At 43.4% G+C, this 21,200-nt stretch overlaps 1 protein-coding gene across 10 annotated transcripts in view; it reads left to right on the forward strand.

The window, feature by feature from the left end:
• Positions 1-21,200, forward strand: part of RAI14 (retinoic acid induced 14) — a 93,614-nt gene that overhangs the window by 42,563 nt on the left and 29,851 nt on the right. For all 10 annotated transcript variants that reach the window (XR_014539537.1, XR_014539538.1, XR_014539539.1 and 7 more), the window contains exon 3: positions 12,968-13,098. Coding sequence is in view for 6 of the 10 variants with exons in the window: in XM_083575571.1 (XP_083431697.1) it covers positions 12,968-13,098 (131 nt within the window). In the remaining 4 variants the exon portion in view is untranslated. The remainder of the gene's footprint in view (positions 1-12,967; positions 13,099-21,200) is intronic.

The raw sequence follows: 21,200 nt of genomic DNA on the forward strand, positions 1-21,200 counted from the left end.
AGTTGGCTCTGTTGCTTCATCTTTTGGAGATGTGATGGAACCCACCTTTGCTTTGTTCAGAGCAGTTGCTACTTTCTCACAGTGGTGAGCTGCCACCTCTTGTGCTAACCCAGGAAGGAAAAGGCAGAAGAGAAGTCCTGAATGGGATTGGGATGTTGGGTTTGAAGAGAGGTACTAACAGCTGCACCTCCTGAACACTTTTTGTTCCTTGTTCTTCACAAGTTCTCTTTAAAAGCTCTTCTTCATCAGAAGGTTCTTCACCCCATCAAGGTAGGGTTCATCTTGCCAGTGGCGGCACCACCATTTTCTTTTTGTAAGAGGAAGCAAAATAGGTAGAGGTGTGAGAGAGAGAGATTAGGAAGGGAAGAACAATGCATGCCAGAAGGAGAGGAGCAAGGTACAGACATTTGTAATTAAAAGTGGCTTTCCGATTAGAGATTGGGGCAAAAGGTGGGCTTTGGGTCTTAAAAGGTTGAAGGCTGTGGGTGTAGGATCTTTGAGAGAAAAGAAGCTTCTCAGGTTGGAGTTCCTCATGTAATGGTCTTCCTACTGGTGCTTTGATGGCAGAGCTACATATTACACGTGGGGTTCCTCCCCCCCCCCTTATAATGCAGGAGTGCAGCAATTGCAGCGCAGACTGGACAGGATGCTTTAGGGAGATTTGCATTGCGATATTTTCTGATGACCTAGGTCCAGTTTAGCATGTCTATTTTATTTGTATATTGTGAACAAAATTAAAAACGTAACTGTCAAGGCTGCCTAACAATAATTGTGTTTTCAGTTGGAATCCATTCATTGTTGTTAATGAGCTTATGAAACAGAAAATTTTATGTGAAAAATGTTCTGCCCTTCATTACTGGTTGTGAGGAATCTGCTTCGGTTTGAGTCGTGGAGGAGGAGATTTCGTAGTATCTTCAAACTTTTAGTCTACCTAAAGAGGCTGAATTAGTCCAGATAATTTGTGTTTGGCTGAGTGGATAGGTACAAAGCTACTATCTCCGATACTTGTCATCTTGATAATTCTTTTTTTAAAAGCAAGTACTTGCATTGCTAATTAGCTTGTGAATCACCTATCTCATTGTCTACATCTCAGACGACCATCATATTGTGTTCACTTCTGTGTTTGTGTCTTTAGGAATGCAAAAGGAATTTCCTTTTATAATTAAATTGTCCTAGAAGACTGGATGGTAACTAGTCAGCTAAGAGGTACATCAACAATACATGGCTTCTGGGAATAGGTTTTTTCTTGTTGCTGAATGAAGAGGTGGGGGGAAAATACACCCAGATTCCAGAGAATTGCTCATACTTGGCTTAGCTGCACACAGGGGCCCATTGTTTTCTGCTGCAAAAAGTCAAATTATAATTTTAGGGCTACTTTTAAAACAGTTAAATTCAGGGGTTTCTTTTTAAGGGCTTTTCCAGACTTCTGCTACTTTGAAAATGCATGCAACCAAATAAGAAAAAGTGTAACCTGGCTGTTTGCCTTGGGGATTTATTGCTTTTCAAACATTTGCAGAGAACAACAAAGAGAAGGGGGACACACAAAGAAAAATCAATGTAAATTGGAAAATATAAGCTTAGACAGTCACTCTCCAGCCTTTGAGGCAGAGGTCTTCCATATCAACTGCTACCTGATCCTGTGAATTGTCAGATCTATGTACACAGAGGTCTTGCTATCCGAACACAATGCATCTTCAGGAAATCATTTGTTAGGTGAGCGTTCACATAGTAAGCCTCTGATTTCCATTGATTCCTCTGGGGAGATTTCTAATGCATCCCCATCCACTGAATTTTGACCCCCAAATGGTGGGAGGATAACTCTCTGAAACATTGCAAAAGGCAAACAAGGAAAGGAGGAAAATGCTCTCTTGTCTGATTTCCCACCCACCCACCAAGGTTTCTGGCAAAACAGCTGCCACAGACCAACAAAACATAAAAGTTAGGCTTTTTACAGGCTGATTTGTTATTACATGCAGGTTCAGCTGTTTAGATATCTGAATCTGTGGAGTGTATAGCGAAATTTGAGTACTAATTCCTCTTGTTTGGATAAGTGAATTTTCACATGAGCATTTGGTTAGCAGGACCTGCGTGTAATTTTACCATCTCGATGTGAAAAATAACTTGCAAAATGTAGATAGTGTTTGGATGTAAACGTTCTCTCATGTGGAGCAACACTATACTCAGAACTAGTAACAAATTATTATGGGCCTAGTTTGAAAAATTGTGTTGGGTTGCTTGCGCAAATGGGTCACGTGAAGGGACTGCCTAATTGAAAGTGCCCTGAAGGTTTTCATATGTCTGCACTTCACATTTCTCATTTATGGAAGTTGATATGGAGGTGGTCTGTTTTCAACCAAAGAGTATCAAAACAGGATTTTAGCCAGTCATATTCATGATCCAATTTCAATGTGACCTTTGGCTTCTTCTGCTATGTTTAGTTGTGTGGTCTGTGAACCACTTAAGGTAAGTGTTGAGAAAGGCCTGGAGAATCAAGAATGCTAAAGAGCAAATATTTGTGGTTTTCAAGATCTTGCCCGGTGGAGTTGGAGGACTGAAGCCACAGCCTTCGTTGAGCCAAAACACCAATGCCTCACAGTACAGCAGTTGCACAGCACTGTGTTTCATGCTCCCTTTGAGTGGGCCATTTCAGAGATAGTCATCTGCGAGAATCAATACTTTTTCTCAGGAAGGAGGATGGGATTTTGCCATATGCTCAGAAGATACCTGGTCATCATTTGGGACAAAGCAGAACCTGGGCAGGTAGCAAAATGCAGTTTAAGCCTTATCAGTATTATGGGAGCATTCTAATTATTGGCATCCATCTGTCTTGAGAGACAATGGAGTACATCTCCGGGGGTGAAGTCACACGGCTGCGTTAGCAGCATCAAAGTGACCTCCCCAGGGTGGAAGCCTGAGCAGTGTGTATGGAAGTCCTGGGCTGCCCAGATGATGTGATCCCCCTCTTGGCCTCACTGATGTGGTCCAAAAGAAAGCAGAGCAATATGTTTTGCACCAGCTTGGCTGCAGGAGTTGCTGGAAGGAGGCATACAAGACACCATCCAACCGTCTTAGGGACTCCACTCCTTAGACTTTTCTACTTGCAAATATACCCTGCAAGGCAGCTGAGGTTTCCTTCTCCTGCAAGGGTTACTTTCCCAGGTTGATGAGCCCCATCTGCCCCTCACTTCCTTCTACAGCGTGTACGGAACCGCCTACTTGACCGTTGGACCCACTACTGGTCCGCTTAATCTGCCGGAGCCTGTCTTTGCATGCAGCGAATTCCCTCCAGAGAGTTTTGAGATCTGTCAGCTAAGTGATGGATTTTAAAAGTTCTTAAAACTGCTACTAGAGAACCTCTTTGCATGCACATGGCACACTTCCAGTGTTTCCTATACAGCTTCTCGGTTTGTACATGTGCCAGCATTTAAGCAGCATTTACTGAATTAAGCAGGTGTACTCCTATTCCAAGCCTATAGGGCAGGCGTTGCTCCCACATGCTGCTGAACTCCCATCATTCCTAATGATTGGCCAGTGCTGTCTGGAGCTGATAGAAGTGGACGTCCAACAACACCTAAAAATGCACAGATTCTGTGCCCCTGTTTCAAAGCAAGATCAAAACACTGATGGTGAAATGTGTGCGGGTCTTATGGAGCGAATACAGGCTGCGCAGCTATCCCAGAAGCCAGAACAGCAAGAGGGATTGCTGCTTTCACCTCTTGCTGTTCTGGCTTCTGAGATTCAGAATATTTTTTTTCTTGGTTTCCTCCTCCAAAAACTAGGTGCATCTTGTGGTCTGGTGCGTCTTACAGAGCAAAAAATACAGTACTTCCAGAGCAAAGAAAACTCTTGAAATGAGCGACTCTCAATTGGTCCCTTTTAGACACACCCACACATATGTATGCAAGTGTTAAGATATACAGAGTGTTTCCTTCTTTGTGAACATTTTACACACACACACACACACACACACACACACACTTTTTTTCTTAATTACCTTCTGATGTATTGAGATAGATGGGCTGCATGTGGTGACGGTAATTGCTCTTGTCCTCTCTTGAGAAGTACAGGCAATAAATCACCGGTCATTTTATTGCTGACTTGCAGGTTTGCTGAACAATGAGAGGCAGCCTGTCATCTTGCCAACACGCTAGCTGCATGCTGCCAATGATTTAGACTTCGGTTTCCGCTCTTGGCCTGAGAACATGGGCCCACTTTGTCTTAGCATTGCTCTTTCTGCTGTGGTTCTTAATTCTGCACACGTTGGGGTGTTGTTGTGGGGCGGGGGATGTGATGGGAGAGGATTAGGGTTGTCAGGACATTTCTTTTTTAAAAAACAACAACAAAATAAAGGGTTTCTTACAGTTTTTAATTGCCAATGGAGAAGTTTATTTTAAAGGGAGAATGGTTCTAGCCCTCATGAATACTCGGAATTTTAAAGCCACAATTGTTACAGGCTTAATGGTTCACAAACAAAATTTTGATAATTTTGAACTGTGCTCTGAGGAGGATCTGCTTCGCAAATGCCTCCAGACACAATTAACTTGTGTCAGTGTATTCTTGTATGGAGAGTTTCTTACTATCTCTATGGGCAGTTTATGGAAATGATGATGGTTTTGAGAGCGAGCGGAAACCGAGAGCTTTGGGAGAATGGTGCCTTGAGGGCTAGAAAATTGCTTCATTGTTGTTGTTTTTTAATGGAAGCATAGAGTTCTGAACGTTGTAGCACATACTGACTTCTGTGCTCTTGGGTAACCATCATGCACAACCCTAGCTGGTCGCAGGTCATTTGGAAGAGCAGCTTCAATAAGTGGGACATCAAATTGCCACACCCAGATATTTTGAGTCCTTTCTAGGCAAATCCCCATTCTTCCTTTCTCCTTTGAGAGACTTGATGACCCTATCTGTAATAATGAACCTTGGAGAGCCATCTTATTCTATACAAGCTGAGATTTTTCATTATTTGATCAAGAATCTGCCTCAGTTGCCCTGGTTGGTTAGGTGGCTGAACATTTGCTTATTTAGCACACAATCATTAGCCATGTAGCTTTATTTCAATGTTTTAGCTGAGGCTTAAGATGGGAAAAGATCCTTTCCAGAGCAAGCACTAAAGGCTGAGGTATGAATAATGATCTGTGTGTGTGCGTTTCAAATCTATATATAGGCTTTTCTACAACTGGAAGAGATTATCTCTCCCCATTCTCCCCACACTCCATTTTGTTGACAACAGTTAATTATTTGTAAGAGGTCTTGAACTTTTCCATGCAGCAAAAGTTAATGTCTATAGCACCCTTTTAAGCATGCAATATAAGCTTTTAAAATTGTTTAACTAACAAAAAAAAGCCTAAACAGCAACTTGAGTAGAACTTGGAGTACATGCTGCTTTTCTGCCAAAAAAAGTTTGTTTTGGGACAGTCTCATTTCCATAACTCATATTTTGAGCAAGTCCTAATCTTTGCCTCTTAGGATAGAACACAGTACAGTGGTACCTTGGTTTACGAACTTAATCTGTTCTGGAAGTCCGTTCTTAAACCAAAGCATGCTTTCCCATAGCAGCGGGTGGCTCAGTTTACAAATGTAAACATGTTCTGCTTCCAAGGCAAAGTTCACAAGCCAAAACACCTACTTCCAGGTTTGCATTCTTAATCTAAGTTGTTTATAAACTAAGCTGGTCTTAAACCAATGTACCACTGTACAGCATTTGCGGTGTTCAGCTTAAGTCAAATCTTACAGCAGGTGTGGATTGACTCGGGCCCTGAGAAGTCTGTTTCATAAACTAAAATAATCTTGTTTCACTGCTGTGTGTTTTAAATTTGCAAAGCAAGAGTTTCTAACCTTAGAACAGCAAAGGTATAGATCACTTTCCTAAGTGATCTTGAGTTTGGAAATATAAGTGCCTGTCTGGATCAGATCAGATCAGATCACCGTTGTGCATTATTTGCAAGAATTTAGGGATGAGGAATCTGTGGCCTTCCAGATGTTGATGGACTCCAATTCCCATCAGCTCCAGCCAACATGGCCAAAGATTGGGGATAATGGGAGTAGTAGTCTGGAAACGAAGTACCATTTTGCCATCCTTTACACCAGGTGGTCCACCAGAAATTGGCTAGTAGGCTGCGATTCACCTTCTTCCAATCTGTGTTGGAGACTACCAAGTCTGTTGGTGGCTTTTTAAGACATGCAGCCATGCAAGTCCATTTCATGATTTAGTACTGAACAGGCTGAGCAGGTGGGAGGAATCATATATTGCTTCCTGCATTGGTTTTTATGGTTTGGTTGGCATCTGTCTTGGGAGACAATGGAAGATTGTGCTTTCAAGGGTGAAGTCTAACCATTGAAGAGCTACATCGCCTGCTGTGACTGTAGAGACCCATAAGGGAGAGACTTGTTTTGTTGCAACTGGGGCAGATGAAGGTGTACGGTTTTGCTGGTGCAGATGCACCATGGCTTTTCTTCTCTCTGCACTCCTCCCAGCAGTCATTTTTCCTTAACACTGCCGTTAGCTAATTAATTGTTCATGCTGTTTTGCTACCTGCAAATCTCAAATGCTTTGGAAGTGCTAATTGATGTGATAGTGTTACCAAGTCCTGCTCACTTCCTTGAGATCAGGTTAGATCGATTTTTATCAAGACTATTCCATAACCAGTTGGCAATCCTTATTTTCAAAGCATCAGTCTTCTGGAGAAGGGGTGTTTTCTCTTCTCTGTTGAAACCATCATCAGGACATTTCAAATTGCAGCTCAGCAGAACCTGTCTCGAGGAAATATTTATTGCTAGTCCCTGTAATACTGCTGACAGTGAGCACTCCATGCTCTGGTCCCAGGGTGTGGAATGAAGGTACATGAGACCACCACCTTGCTGAAGCTAAGCAGGTGTGGGTCTGGTCAGTGTCTGAATGAGGTTGGGAAGGTTATATATACCACCTTGGGTTCCAGGACAGGAAGAAGAAGTGGAAGAAGGACAGGATATAAATTTAAGGAGGGTGGAATGCACCTAATAGAATATAGGGAGGTTCTTTAATGTGGGGAGGATGTGGATGTAAGATTACGAACACTTTTTTTTAATCCTGACCCTTCTCCAAGGAATTCAGAGTGGCATGCATGCTCTTCACCACTGCTTTTATTTATCTTTTACAGCTACCCTGAGAAACAGTTTTGTGTGTGATGTAGTGTGCAACTGCTATGGAAAAGGCGAATTCCTTGTTGGATGTCATTAGAAAAGGCATTGCAAATAAAACTGCCAATAGCGCAATGCCGTTACACAAATATTTGGGGGTGAGTGTCGCACTTGGCCTGGTCATTGCACCTCCGAAAAGGATATTGTGGCACTAGAAAAGGGCAGCCAAAATGACCAGGAGACTAGAGCATGGGTAGGCAAACTAAGGCCTGGGGGCCAGATCTGGCCCAATTGCCTTCTAAACCCGGCCCATGGACGGTCTGGGAATCAGCGTGTTTTTACATGAGTAGAATGTGTCCTTTTGTTTAAAATGCATGTCTGGGTTATTTGTGGGGCCTGCCTGGTGTTTTTACATGAGTAGAATGTGTGCTTTTATTTAAAATGCATCTCTGAGTTATTTGTGGGGCATAGGAATTCGTTCATTTTTTTCTTCAAAATATAGTCTGGCCCCCCACAAGGTCTGAGGGACAGTGGTCCGGCCCCCTGCTGAAAAAGTTTGCTGAACCCTGGGCTAGAGCATCTCTCTCTTGTAAGGAAAGGCTGCAACATTTGAGGCTTCTTAGAAAAGGGTGAGTGGAGGGTGGGGAGGAGATTGATGTGTCCAAAATTATATAAGGTGTGAAGAAGGTAGCATAGGAAGCTTTTCTCTCCCTCCTTCCTAAGGCTAGAACCCGGGGCCATCCAATTAATCGGAAGGGGTGGGAGTTTCAAGACAGGCAGAAGGAAGCATGTCTTCACACAGCACCTAGTTAAACTGTGGAATTCGCTACCCAAAGATGTAGTGCTAGTTGCTGACTTGGACAGCTCTAAAATGGGATTAGACAAATGCATGGAGGATAAGGCTATCAGTGACTGCTAGTAACGATGGTTATATATTACCTCCAGCAATCAGAAGCACCAATGCCTCTGAATGCCAGTTGCGGAGGAACATGAGTGGGAGAGTGCTATTGCACTCATGCCTCACTTTCAGTTTTCCGTAGGCACCTGGTTGACTAATCGTGGTGGGAGCAAAATCCTGGACTCGATAGGCCCTTGTTCTGATACAGTAGGGCCCTTATGTTCCTGCAATTGACCTAGTCAGGAATTTGGCCCCTGCTTAAAGTCCAGCATGCTGGCCACTACGTCACATGCCTTCAAAAAATAAATAAATCCATTGAGATGGTTTGGTGATTCCATAGTAACGTCTTCCTCCTCCTTTTAACCAGTTTTATGTAAGAGCAATTACAGAATTTGTTGCCAGTGGTGGCCATACTTCTGGGCCATTGTGCAAAATACATTTAGGATCCCTCTCCTAATTAACATGCATGGCCAAAGTGGTAGGAAGCTCTTCACTGATGACACTGTCAGTGCATGTCTTGGTCTCCAGGAAATTCCCACTACGTGTCTCTTTGAATTAGGAGAGGCGATCGGGCTTTATACTTGGCATGTTTCTGGCAGAGAAAAAAGTAAAAACAAACCAAAGTTATTTTTATATCTGTCACAACAAAATTATCATATATGGTAATTTAAGGATATTTCTGTGTTTAGTGGGAGACCCTCATACGCTATGTGGCCTCTACTGTTGGTTGCTCCTTCTCCTGATTCAATTTTGCCTCAAAAACTTGGGTTGAAAAATTAGTGGTATGCACTAAGCCATCTTAGTGCACTAAGATGCACTAAGCCATCTTTTCAGTTTGGTATGTATGCACATACAACTATTGCTCAGTGGTAGAGCACATGCTCTGCATGCAGAAGGGCCCAGGTACAGTCCCTAGCATCTCCAGATAAAACTGGGAAAGGTGCTCATCTGTAGCCTTGGGGAGCCATCCTCAGTCGGTGTAGATCAGCCTCTCCCAACTGGTACCCAACTGTTTTGAACTACAGCTCCCATCCATCCCAGCCAGCATGGCCAATGGTCAAGAGTGTAATCAAAACACCTGTTGGGAAGCAGGTTAGGGAAAGCTAATGCAGAGAATATTGAACTAGATGGACTAGTAGTCTTGAGTTCCTTTGCAGCAAAAATGTAATCCTGGAAATATAAAGTTTTCATACTGAGGTCACTTTTTAAGGTTCTTGGATCTTACTGTTTTTTTAAAATCACACCCTTGCTGGTGTTAAAGAATTTTGCAACTGCATTTGAGTGCTGTTTGTGTATCATTGCTACTGCATTCCTTCTGCTCCAGAAGTCAATTAATATTGAAGGGAGTGAAGTCCAGTGGTAAATGGTTGTCATATGGCTGGGGTGCAAAGTGGCAGGACCTGCTTTTCTGTAATGGGGTGACAGCGTTCTGTTTGTTGTTCCCTACTCAAGATCCTTTGGTGTGTAGCCTTTAGTTTAACGTAAACTGTAAAATTCATATATCTCGTTTTTCTGGGGGCTGCACCTCTGGAAGTGAGAGCATTACGGCTAGGATGCCAATCATTTGACCATCAAATGGTAATCTATTGATTGACAATATATTTGACCATAGCCAGCTATTCCAAGGAGCTAAGGCCATTATATAGGCAGTTTCTTGCCATTGGTAGTTAACAAAAAGGGCTCAACCACACTTCCATTTGCCCCACTGCTTTCCGCTGGGAAAGTCCATGGTTTAGCGCTGAGTTAGAACAAACAGCAATTGGGTTTTCTGCAGATTGACATTTGTTCTGAATTAGTGCTGAAGAGCAGGTTTACTGGGGGAAAGGCCAAGCTGCTTGGAGCTATTCTTTCTAGGCACAGGACAAGCGTAAATGACCAAGAGTTTTTGACCATTAAGGTGGCCATGCTGCTTTAGACCTTGTCATGTTTCGTTGCTTTGTCTTTGTTGTTTTGCTATATATGGTCTAAAGTAAAATGACCATTGAATGCAAGTGGTTCTCGGCTTCCCATACAGGTGGAAGAAAAATAGTGCTGTTAAGCTGTAATTACAGACTACTCTGCATAAATACATGGTTAAATGTGCAACTGTTGTAGGAAAGGCCAAATGAAAGAACTGTAATGTTAGCCGTGGTGTGCCAGAATGTGAACATGTAAATGCAAGCACTTGCAAGCTTGAGTTCTCTCTGAAGCTGATTGCTTTGTGCCAAGAATTGAGGAGGTCAAAACCAGATAGATGAGAGTCTAAAAGACTGTCACAAAGACAGACAGCTCTCTCTGACTTGCACTAGGCTGTGGGGACTCTAGCTATGAGAATGTTTCTGAGTAAGAGGGTGACCCCCTTTCTCTTGCTCTGCACAAGTTGGGGGTCTTGGCAAATGGATTTATGGCTCCTGTTGGGCATGAAGTTAGAGGTCCTTTGGATTTTACTAGCCAAAGTTGTTTGAGAATCCAGTAATGGATAGAGTGCTGAACTCTGCGAAGGGAAACCTTGATTCAGATCTGTTCAGCTTTGTTCTTCATCTGCTTGCATTTTCTCAACCTAACGCTTTTCACAGGGGTTTGGGTAGGATTTATTATGAAATGGAATAACGCCTCCTAATCTGCCGTGAGTTCCTTGGAGAAAGGGTGGGATACAATTGTAATAAACATGCCTGCAATCACCTTTTTACTTAAAACTGCTTTTAAGTAAGAACAACGGTTTCTTGTGACACCTTAAAGACTAGCACATTTATTATGACATAAGCTTTCGTGGACTTAATCCAGTGCAGATGCTTTTAAGCAGTCACAGCAACTGCCCCCCTTTATGTCTTCACGGTGAATTGCTGCTTTATTTAACCGCTTCCATGTTGAAATTCAAGGTTGCTTAGGATGCAGCTTTGCTTTCAGAGCAGAATTCATCTGTTGTTTTGTGAACTGGTGTTCCCTTGCTGAACAAAGCATTGGTGTGTGAGGGCTATAAAAAGAGGGTTTGGGGGGAGTTGTTGTTGTCGAAAAGCCACACACACACACACACACACACACACACACTGTTTTCTCCTTCCTTTGGAACACAAGCCCATTGCCTCTGCATATCTGCCAGGTTCTTTGTCACTGGCTTCACTGCTTTCCATGTTTTAGGAAAGCAAATTTCTGCAGCTTCTACTTGTTGGGAGCATCCTCCCATGGTTTAGAACCCTGGTCATCCAGGGTTCAGAATAGTGGGGGGAGCCTTCATGGGTAGAAAGTTCACTTTCTCAGCATGTGGACAGTGATGAAGCTGACAGTGTGGACTCCTGTGTGCTCTCCCTTTGCATGACGACAGCTGTGCGTGTGAGGAAATGCCCAAATAGGGTTAGTGTGAATGCCAGCAGAGAACTCCCCACTTGCATGGGGACTAGCAAACGGAGCAAAAATCCAAGCTGAATTTCAGCAGCTGGGTTATGGTAGCTTGTTCCAAGTTTATTTTTCATTTTAAGTTCTTGGCTTGGATCGTGAAGCAGTGATGCAAGCTTGGCTTGCAGCTGCAGCAGTGTCCGCAGTTCATTAGTACCGGAGGCAACTCCCTTCCTTCGTTGTGTTAGCCCAAGCTGTCAAACAGCATTGTCTTCCTTGGCGATGGAGGGAATATTACTGTAAATATTTGTGAATTCTATGCATGTGAAAGAGTTGCTTTACCTACTTTCTGCAGCTTAAACGTACTAGGTTTCAGAGCACATAGCTGTGTCCGAGGTTTCAGTGGGGCTTTCTGGATGTTTTTGATGGGGAAGATACTTCCAAGCAAATGCATCCCCACACTTTGTTTTTCAACGAGGACCAGTTTATTATGGGTGAGAGTACACGTGAAGTCTCCTTCCTAACAGTCCTTTGCAGCCAATTTCTGAGGGCTCTGCTGCACAAGGCAGAATGCAGGCATTGCGTTTTGAGATGCAGTAGTGCGCTACGAGAGATCGCACCAATGCACCTTCTATAAGATCGCACCTTCACGTTACTCATAGTCCTGTGCTACCTTTAGAGGCTAACAAATATATCATGGCATTGTAAGCTTCTATGGGCCAGAGACCATTTTCAGGTGCCTAAAATGGTCTGAACTGTAGGGAGGTGTTTAGCTCCTTAAGGCCCAGAGCACATGGTGAGAGGGAACATAATGCATTATCCTTGGGTGAAGCTGAGCAGGTCTAGGTTTGGTCAGGGCTTGAGATGACAAATATCTGGGAGCTCCATATATGCCTCCTTGAGTTCCATGTAAACCAAGCATGTCCAAAGTCCGTTTTGGGGGCGTAATCCAGCCCGCCGGTTGGTTCAATCCAGCCCCTGTGGCAGTTAATTTCCTGGGGTAAAATCCTAAAAAAACTCAACAACTTCAATCCTAAAAAAAGGTTAACGACTTTGGTCGGCCCTTTGGTCAGCCCTCACGGCCCTTCACTTCATCAGATCTTGGCCCTCTTTGAAAAAAGTTTGGACACCACTGGTGTAAACTGAGGATGGGAAAGGGCTTCAGTTCAGTGGTAGAGCATCTGTTTTGCATCTCAGGTTCAATCTCTCGCATGTGGGAATGTCCCCTGCCTAAAGCCCTAGCAGGTTTCTGCCAATCAGTGTAGACAATACTGAGTTAGCTAGCACAATGGTCCACCTCTGTGTTAGGCAACTTCCTATGTTCCTGTGGAGACGGAAATAAAAATTTGACAAAGGGGAACACCCGTTGCAAGAGGGAGGAGCCACACTACTATGCAGAGGACAAATGAATGCAATCCAACCAAAGTGAGTGTGTGCAGTGGCTCTGTTTTGTGCAAGGTCTTGTGTGACGTTCTTGTACCTAGAATGGTCCATTATAGATTGTTCATAGCCCTCTTTGTGGAGAAAGGGTGTGTTTTCCTTCACAAGCTAATGTACTGGTTTTAAGGGAAACAAAGGCACTACCTAGTGTTTCTTTCTAGTGAGCTGTTTCTTTCCTCTCTCTCTCTCCCCTTCCTTCTCCAGACCAATGAGTGGAATAAGAATGATGACCGACTGCTGCAAGCTGTGGAGCATGGCGACGCAGAGAAAGTGGCATCGCTGCTGGGTAAAAAGGGAGCCAACGCCACCAAACACGACAGTGAGGGCAAGACTGCGTAAGTAGCTTAGCTAAGACGGCAAACATTTTTTATTCCGTACCCAAAAAATAAATAAAATTCCTGTTTGTTGGGAACTTGTAATATTGTGAGTTAGTGCTTCACGCCAGTGGGTCATCCAGATCCTAGCACTGCTATACCTAATTCATTTGCAAACACTTTTATTTTATTTCATTGCTGGAATAATTATGTCTTGTGTCAGGCACCACTGTTTTAAATCAAAGTACGGTGCATTTCCTGTAGAAACCAGCCATGCAGCGTGTTTACTATGAGTGTCCAAGGTTTTTGTTAAATCAAATTTTCCACCTGCACCCAGCAAGACACCCCATGTTAAAAGAATAGAGTCAAATTGATTCAAAGTGTGCTTTGCTCCATGCTTACATGCTGTATCAGTGCAGTGGCAGTTTCTTCAGCTGTTGCGATATGTTCTACAAACCGGACAATCCAATGGCCCTTGTGTTGATGTTAATCTCAACTCAGTGACATTTGCACCCATGCAAGGCCCTTTGGAGCATGCTGAAAATCACTTGTCTATTCCTGCTGCTGCATCAGATTTGTGCTGCCTAAACTGGTACTTCTCAAACCCTGGGTTTTCCCAGGTTTCCTCAAGATTGCCTTTTAAGCACAGTGCAGCTGGTGTCTTAAAGTGTTCCATCATAGATAGCTCAACGAAGATGTCGACCTAGTGTGTGCCAGCTGTGAAAAAGGCAAATGCCATGCTAGGGGTTGTTAGGGAAGGAGCTGAAAATTTAAAAAGTTGCGTGTCATAATTGTTGTTGTTTAGTCGTTTAGTCGTGTCCGGCTCTTCGTGACCCCATGAACCAGAGCACGCCAAGCACTTCTGTCTTCCACTGCCTCCCGCAGTTTGGTCAGGCTCATGTTTGTAGCTTCGAGAACACTGTCCAACCATCTCGTCCTCTGTCGTCCCCTTCTCCTTGTGCCCTCCATCTTTCCTAACACCAGGGTCTTTTCCAGGGAGTCTTCTCTTCTCATGAGGTGGCCAAAGTATTGGAGCCTCAACTTCATGATCTGTCCTTCTAGTGAGCACTCAGGGCTGATTTCCTTAAGAATGGATAGGTTTGATCTTCTTGCAGTCCATGGGACTCTCAAGAGTCTCCTCCAGCACCATAATTCAAAAGCATCAATTCTTCGGCGATCAGCCTTCTTTATGGTCCAGCTCTCACTTCCATACATCACTACTGGGAAAACCATGGCTTTAACTATACGGACCTTTGTTGGCAAGGTGATGTCTCTGCTTTTTAAGATGCTGTCTAGGTTTACCATCGCCCTTCTCCCAAGGAGCAGGCGTCTTTTAATTTCGTGACTGCTGTCACCATCTGCAGTGATCATGGAGCCCAAAAAAGTAAAATCTCTCACTGCCTCCATTTCTTCCCCTTCTATTCGCCAGGAGGTGATGGGACCAGTGGCCATGATCTTTGTTTTTTTCATGTTGAGCTTGTCATAATACCATTATACAAATCTATAGTACAAAGTCCTGCTTAGGAAGGCAGTTCTGCTTGGCATGAACCGTAGTGCTGATGCAGATGTAATGCACTGGTTTAATCAAACCAAGGAAAGGAGGAGAAATTTGTGCAGGAGTTGTGGTTAAGGGACCCAATCAGCGTCATGCCCCCAAATTGCTAACTCTGATTAGGAGATTGGTTCAGAAAGAGCACTCCTGCTTTTCTATGGGCCAAACAATCCATCACATAATTGGTTTTAAATTAAATGCAGGTCTGTCCTAATAACTTGTAAAGTGAGGGCTCTGCAAATGATGTACGCCAAGGTGTCTGTCGTCTTCTGCTTTCTTCCATAGTGTGTCCTATCAAGACAATTTTTGTCTGCCTGTGGTCCAGTATTGCAAAGTATCCTCAAGTCTAGAGAGAAATAGCTAGGGAGAAGGAATTGTGGACAGGAGAGAGTTCAGTGTTTCTTGATAAACTCTCATTTTTGTGCAAAAATCACACCCTGATTGCCATCATTTTTTACACGTGAATTGGGACAGGCATGGTTTAGACATGCTATTGTCATGTGTAGGAAACCCTGTAATATATTTGTGTGGAATAATGCAGTAAAGGATAGGCACCTTTCTAAAAAATATTACTACACAAGACAGGGACAGGGAACCTGTGGTCTTCCATGTGTGTGTGTGTGTGTGTGTGTGTGTGTGTTTGGACTCCATCAACCTCAGCCAGTATGGCCAGTGGTTAGGGACGATCTCACTTGTAGTCAAAGAGGATCTGGAGGGCCGTGGGTCCCACACCAGAAACCTCAAAGGTATTTGTATATGTTTCCTGTTCCAGTACAAGTTCTGATGTCTCATGCAGAGTTTGCCATGCCTTTTTCTTTTTCTTTAAATAAAAGCACAATATTTTTGGCATTAATCTTTTACAGTCACAGAGAGAATCAATTTTCTGGACAGTTGAGAAATAGCTTAATGGTTCACGTCCCTTGAAAAAACAAAAGGCTTTTAAAATGTGGGCAGATTGGGAGAGAGGAAGAGCCATTCATAGGGAGAGTGAGTGACTCCTGGGCAGCTTCTTGCACACTATGAAGCTGAAAAGCACAGCCCTCCAGGCTTTGTTTATGGAGCCACACGCTTGGCTTCTTGCTTGCTCTGCTAGTTCTGTTCAGCAGCGTTTTCTGTTTGGATGAAGAGTTTGGACTTGATATCCCACCTTTCACTCCCCTTAAGGAGTCTCAAAGCAGCTAACAGTCTCCTTTCCCTTCCTCCCCCACAACAAACACTCTGTGAGGTGAGTGAGGCTGGGAGACGTCAGAGAAGTATGACTAGCCCAAGGTCACCCAGCAGCTGCATGTGGAGGAGCAGGGAAGCGAACCCAGTTCACCAGATTACGAGTCCACTGCTCTTAACCACTACACCACGCTGTATGAAGAAATGGAATGATGGTGTTGTCTGCAGGTGACCTGAACGGAATCCTCTTCCGTTGCATCTTAAATATGCAATTAAAAGGATCTGTATCCCTTTTGAAAAGAAAAAAAAAGAATTATTTGAGTGGGCTATAGCCAACTAAGTTTTACTCAGAGAAGACCTATTGAAATCAGTGAAGCTAAGTTATCTGCATCTATTCATTTGACTGTGAGCAGGACTAATATTGGATACAGTCGGTTGGGTTCCCAAAATCACTCAAGCACATGAAATTTAAGTGTCCTGTGTATTTTGGCTGCATGCACACACTTCTTTACTGAGATTAGATTCTTCAGCCTCTGTAAATCCCAAGACAGCGTGTTTCTTCAGACTTCCTCAGCTGGAAAATGATGCATTACATGATCTGTTTTTAACCAGGAAACAGTGGTTACCTGGGTTTGCATCAGAATCTCCTGCTAAAACAAAAGGAAGAAACTTGGTTTAGGATCGCCTTTCAAGGTGCTTTGAGGACCTGGCTGTGGGACTTCAAAGCACCTTGCACCCGCCATCATTCTGATATCAGGTGATTGACAGGTAGGGGCCCCTGATAATGATCTGTCTCACGGAGCTATAAAAGAGGTCTAAGAGCAAAGTTCATTTCTGCTGCATAGTTGCCCTTAGAGATGCCTTAGCTGATATTCCCAGCCTTAGATCTGTGCAGCCTCATTTTACGATGTAGCCATGGATGAATGATTTATCGATCCCTTAACCGACTCGCTTCCTGGTGTGTGTGTTTACATAATTAGTCTGGAGGTGACACAAAGACCAAAATACAGTGACAAAGTCTGTTATGCAACTAATTCTCCCAGTGGGATGGATTTTTTGTATTTTTATTGTAATGGAGCTGGTGACTGAAACATATCAACATTGCCCTGTTTCCAAGAGCCTTCCCTGATGCTAAAACAGGAGTTTATCCTTTGCACTGCACTCATGCTAACTTTGCTCTATCTGGCTTATTACCATCATAGTCCAAACCTGGTAGAATAGGTGAGATAGTGAGAGAAGTAGGAACTGCTATTGCTTGTGAATATTGTTTGTTTCCTTTTCATATAAGAAGGTTCTCCATTTAGGAGGGGGAAACACCACATATATCCTCAGTTCTGAGCTTATTTAGATCATCTGAAATAAGAACTACTAATAAGACATATGCAAGCTGGCAGGCTCTCTGGCCCAGTTCACATATTTTATTTTTTTCTCTGCTTTCCTCCAAGAAGCTCAGTGTGTTTCTCCTGTCTTATCCTCATAATAGCAGTGTGTGAGAGTCATCCAGTGGGTTTCATGCCTGAGTGGGGATTTGAACCATGGTCTTCCAGATCCTAGTCCATCACTCTAACTACTACACGACATTTGCTCACATATTTTAGCTACTAGTGTGGAAGTGTTTCTGCTTTTTCGCCGTCAGATTCCACACAAATGTTGCCATTCCTGTAGGCTTGAATCCTTTCCTGCTCTGGTTAATGGAGGAAATATGTTATACTTATACAAAAGGGAGGGTGTGCTGTGTGGCACCCTCTCTCCCCGCCTCTGGGATGCTCTCCCAAAAGAGATATGCCAGGCATCTATGCTGTATTCCTCCTGGCACCAAGTTTAAAAAGTCTTTATTTGCCTAGATAGTTGAAACGGGTGGTTGAGTGGTTTTTTTCCTTCTATTCAGTTGGGTTATCTTTTTTGCCTAATGATTTATGTTGCTTTTAATGTTGTTTTGTGGATTATACAATTTAAAAATGTTTATATGCACCATTTTGGATAAAGGTGTAGTAACGGAAATTCCTTTAAATCAATAATAAAGGTATGATTGATGTGATTATGTGGAACATGCCCTTCCCATGTCATTCTGTTACCTATAGTTTTTTTATGCAGCACATGTTGTTTTCACTGGCCTTAGAGAAACTGGAGTCCTGATTCCAAGTTTGGGGTTTTCACAAATGCTAAGCAATTTTCACGAATGCCAAACAAGCAGCAACTAAATGATGTAGCTGATCTCTGTGCATAGACTAGAAAGACTTCAGTGGCTTTTCACAAAAGTATTTAAACATTTGTTGTGACTTACTTCCTTGTTTTTTTTCAAAGAAGCACAGAAATATGCCCGAGGAGATTTGTCTTTTTGCGCATCAGATCCTCCTCCTGCCACTGGGAGGGGAGGTGGTGGTGGTTCAGCTGAGGATAGGACAAGATACACCTTGGAAAAGCATGATAATTGCAGTGAATTCATGATACTGGCAGAAGTTGCTCTCAATGATTGATGACATAGTTGAAACTACCTGGGTAGGTTAGCTAAGGTAATTTTTAGGAGGTGGGTAAAACTTTGGTTTACAGACTTAAAATTGTGTGGGTGCAGTCGGACACAGGAATAAGAGGGAGCAAGATATTTAGAGCATTTGTACCTTGCTCATCAGGGATGCGGGTGGCGCTGTGGGTTAAACCACAGAGCCTAGGACTTACCGATCAGAAGGTTGGCAGTTCAAATCCCCGTGATGGGGTGAGCTCCTGTTGCTCGGTCCCTGCTCCTGCCAACCTAGCAGTTCAAAAGCATGTCAAAGTGCAAGTAGATAAATAGGTACCGCTCTGACAGGAAGGTAAATGGCATTTCCGTGCGCTGCTCTGGTTCGCCAGAAGTGGCTTAGTCATGCTGGCCACATGACCCGGAAGCTGTATGTGGACAAACGCCAGTTCCCTTGGCCTATAGAGCGAGATGAGTCCTGCAACCCCAGAGTCGGTCACAACTGGACCTAATGGTTAGGGGTCACTTTACCTTTTTACCCTGCTCATCAGCCAAAAAGGCTCTTGGAGCAGCTTGGATGTTTGGATAGTTTGGCAGAAGAGCCATAATCCTGTGATGCAGCACATGCCTTGCTTTGCAAGAAGGTCCTGGGTTCAAACCACAACACTTCCGGGAAGGTCTTGTATAAACTCCTGTCCAGAGAGCTGCTCAGTATGCCACTGGCTGCTGCATTTTAAATAATGAATAATAGCAGTCATTCCCCACTCCCCCCCCCCATTTTAATCAGGGCCACAGTTGTTTGGGAAGCACAGGGTTTAACCCCTTCCTTCTGCCCTTGACACCCTCCCGGTATTTCTGTTGCTGTGTTCGCATGGATTCTGCATCACTGCTTTCTCCAAAGATGCTGCAGCAAGTGATGACTCTGTATTACCCTCCAGCATAGGAGGCAATGTGGTGCCAAATACCAGTTGCTGTGGAATGCAAGAGGGGAAGCTGCTTCTTCCCAGCTTCCCATAATCCTATGGCTGGCCACCTTGCGAACACGATGCTGGATTAGATGTTCCTTTGGCCTGATCCAGCAGAGCTCTTCTTAGGTTCTTGGTTGTGTTGCTAATCTCTGGAGCCTTTCAGTGACTGAGAAGCTGCTTTTGAGGGGCGAGAGGGAGACAGACTTTGTTATAGCATTTAGACCCAGTCCTGGGGGGATTTTTAACCTTCAAGAATAGGAATTTGTTAGGCAAAGCTTCCCACTGACACCTCACTCATTGTCGCTGCAACTGCTTTCCTGCTTAGGCTCCCACTCCAGTTGTGCTGTGTCAAGCTGGAGTGTGTAGAGATGTGCCCCAGGGGGTGCAGCATGTGGCGAAGTGTGTATATATATAGTCGGATCTTCTATAGCAAGGGACCCTCCTTACAATTTTTCAAGGTTAACCAACTTCAACCCTGGCCTAGTTGGTGTGACTCGTGACAGGGCTTTCTCAGTAGGAACGCCCTTCCTGGTGAGATGCGTCAGTCTCCTTCAGTGGACTTTCAGGAAGAATTTTAAAACATTTTGTTTACCCAGGGTTCTGATGGCCAAAAGATGCTATTCCTCGCCACCCTGAAATTGTTGGTTCCCAGAATGTCTTTAACTGTTTTTTTTGCAAAATAATAATACTATTTGATCTGTTTGCTGTTTCAGGAAAAGGGTATGATATAAATTGAATAACAGTATGAATAAATAATACAAAACTTGTGGCTTTTATTCTGAACTTGGATATAAACTACCTGCTTCAAATGGTTGTGTAAATAACTATTCTGTAATGCTGCCTAGATTAGCTATTAGAAAAAAAGTTCAACTTGGTTGAGGTTTCTGAGTAATGTTGGGCTTGCTATTATATTCTGGTGCTCTCTGGTCTGAGTGCAGCGTAGATGGATGTTGCTGAACCAAAAAATATGAAGAAACAATAAGGAACATTCATTACTAGTGAGTAAATTGCCGTATGCCAGTTGATGGGAATCTCAAGTAGGGAAAGCACTATCAGGTCCTGCTATCAGCATCTGGTTGGCCACAGTGAGACCAAGATCCTTGACCACATGAACCATTGGCCTGATCTCACAGGCTCCTCTCACACTCTTAAATTCCTTGCACTGGTAAATAGGAAAACCGAAGAAGCTTCAACAGATGCCTCTTGCTTTCAGCTGCAGAATCATTTCTATTTACACCGCTGCAAAAGAGAGCTAAAATTGAAGCAGGCTGCTACCTATTCATTAAACTCTGTCATGAAACTTACTGGGTGTCTTTGGCCTGTCAGTCATCTTTGCATGCCCCTCAAATTTGCTTTAAAGGGTTGGAGGGGGTCCCAGGACAGATTTAGAGTGTGTGATGGGTGGAGGGAGATGGAGTTGAAGCAGAAGTTGTTGCACAAACTGGATGACTTTGTTGCATACACCCCTATGAGGCATCGAGGAACAGATAGTCTCTAAAAAGGTGTTTTATGCCTAGCCTTTGTGGGTCTCTGCCAAAGATTTCAAACTAAATTCAAGAAATGTTATAATTGCTGTAATTGACGACTGACACTTGTATTTATAACTTAATCTGATTAAAACTCTGAAACTCCCTAAAAGGGTGTGGGTTTTTGTTTCGTCCTGTAGCATTATTCTACTCCTCCTTTTTGTTACAAGCTCGGATCATTTGATGAACAGCTTTTAAGTTGGAATGAGCGTGACAACAGAGTTGCCCTTTCTGATAAAGCATGTTCTTGGGTTTTTTTAAAAAAAATCACTCAACAGGCTGATCTTTTGCTAGTTAAAATTGTTAAAGAGAAGGTCAGGTTTCTTTACCTAAGGCAAGACAGGTCCAGAAAGTAGTTCATGCCCTAATTTCATCATAATGCATATGTGTTTTGTTTGAAAAAACAACAACAAAAAACCTTGTCTGTATGATTGTTTCCTTAAGCACAAAGTCAATTG

Source organism: Podarcis filfolensis, assembly GCF_964270895.1.
Source record: "Podarcis filfolensis genome assembly, chromosome: 11".
Lineage (NCBI taxonomy): Eukaryota > Metazoa > Chordata > Lepidosauria > Squamata > Lacertidae > Podarcis > Podarcis filfolensis.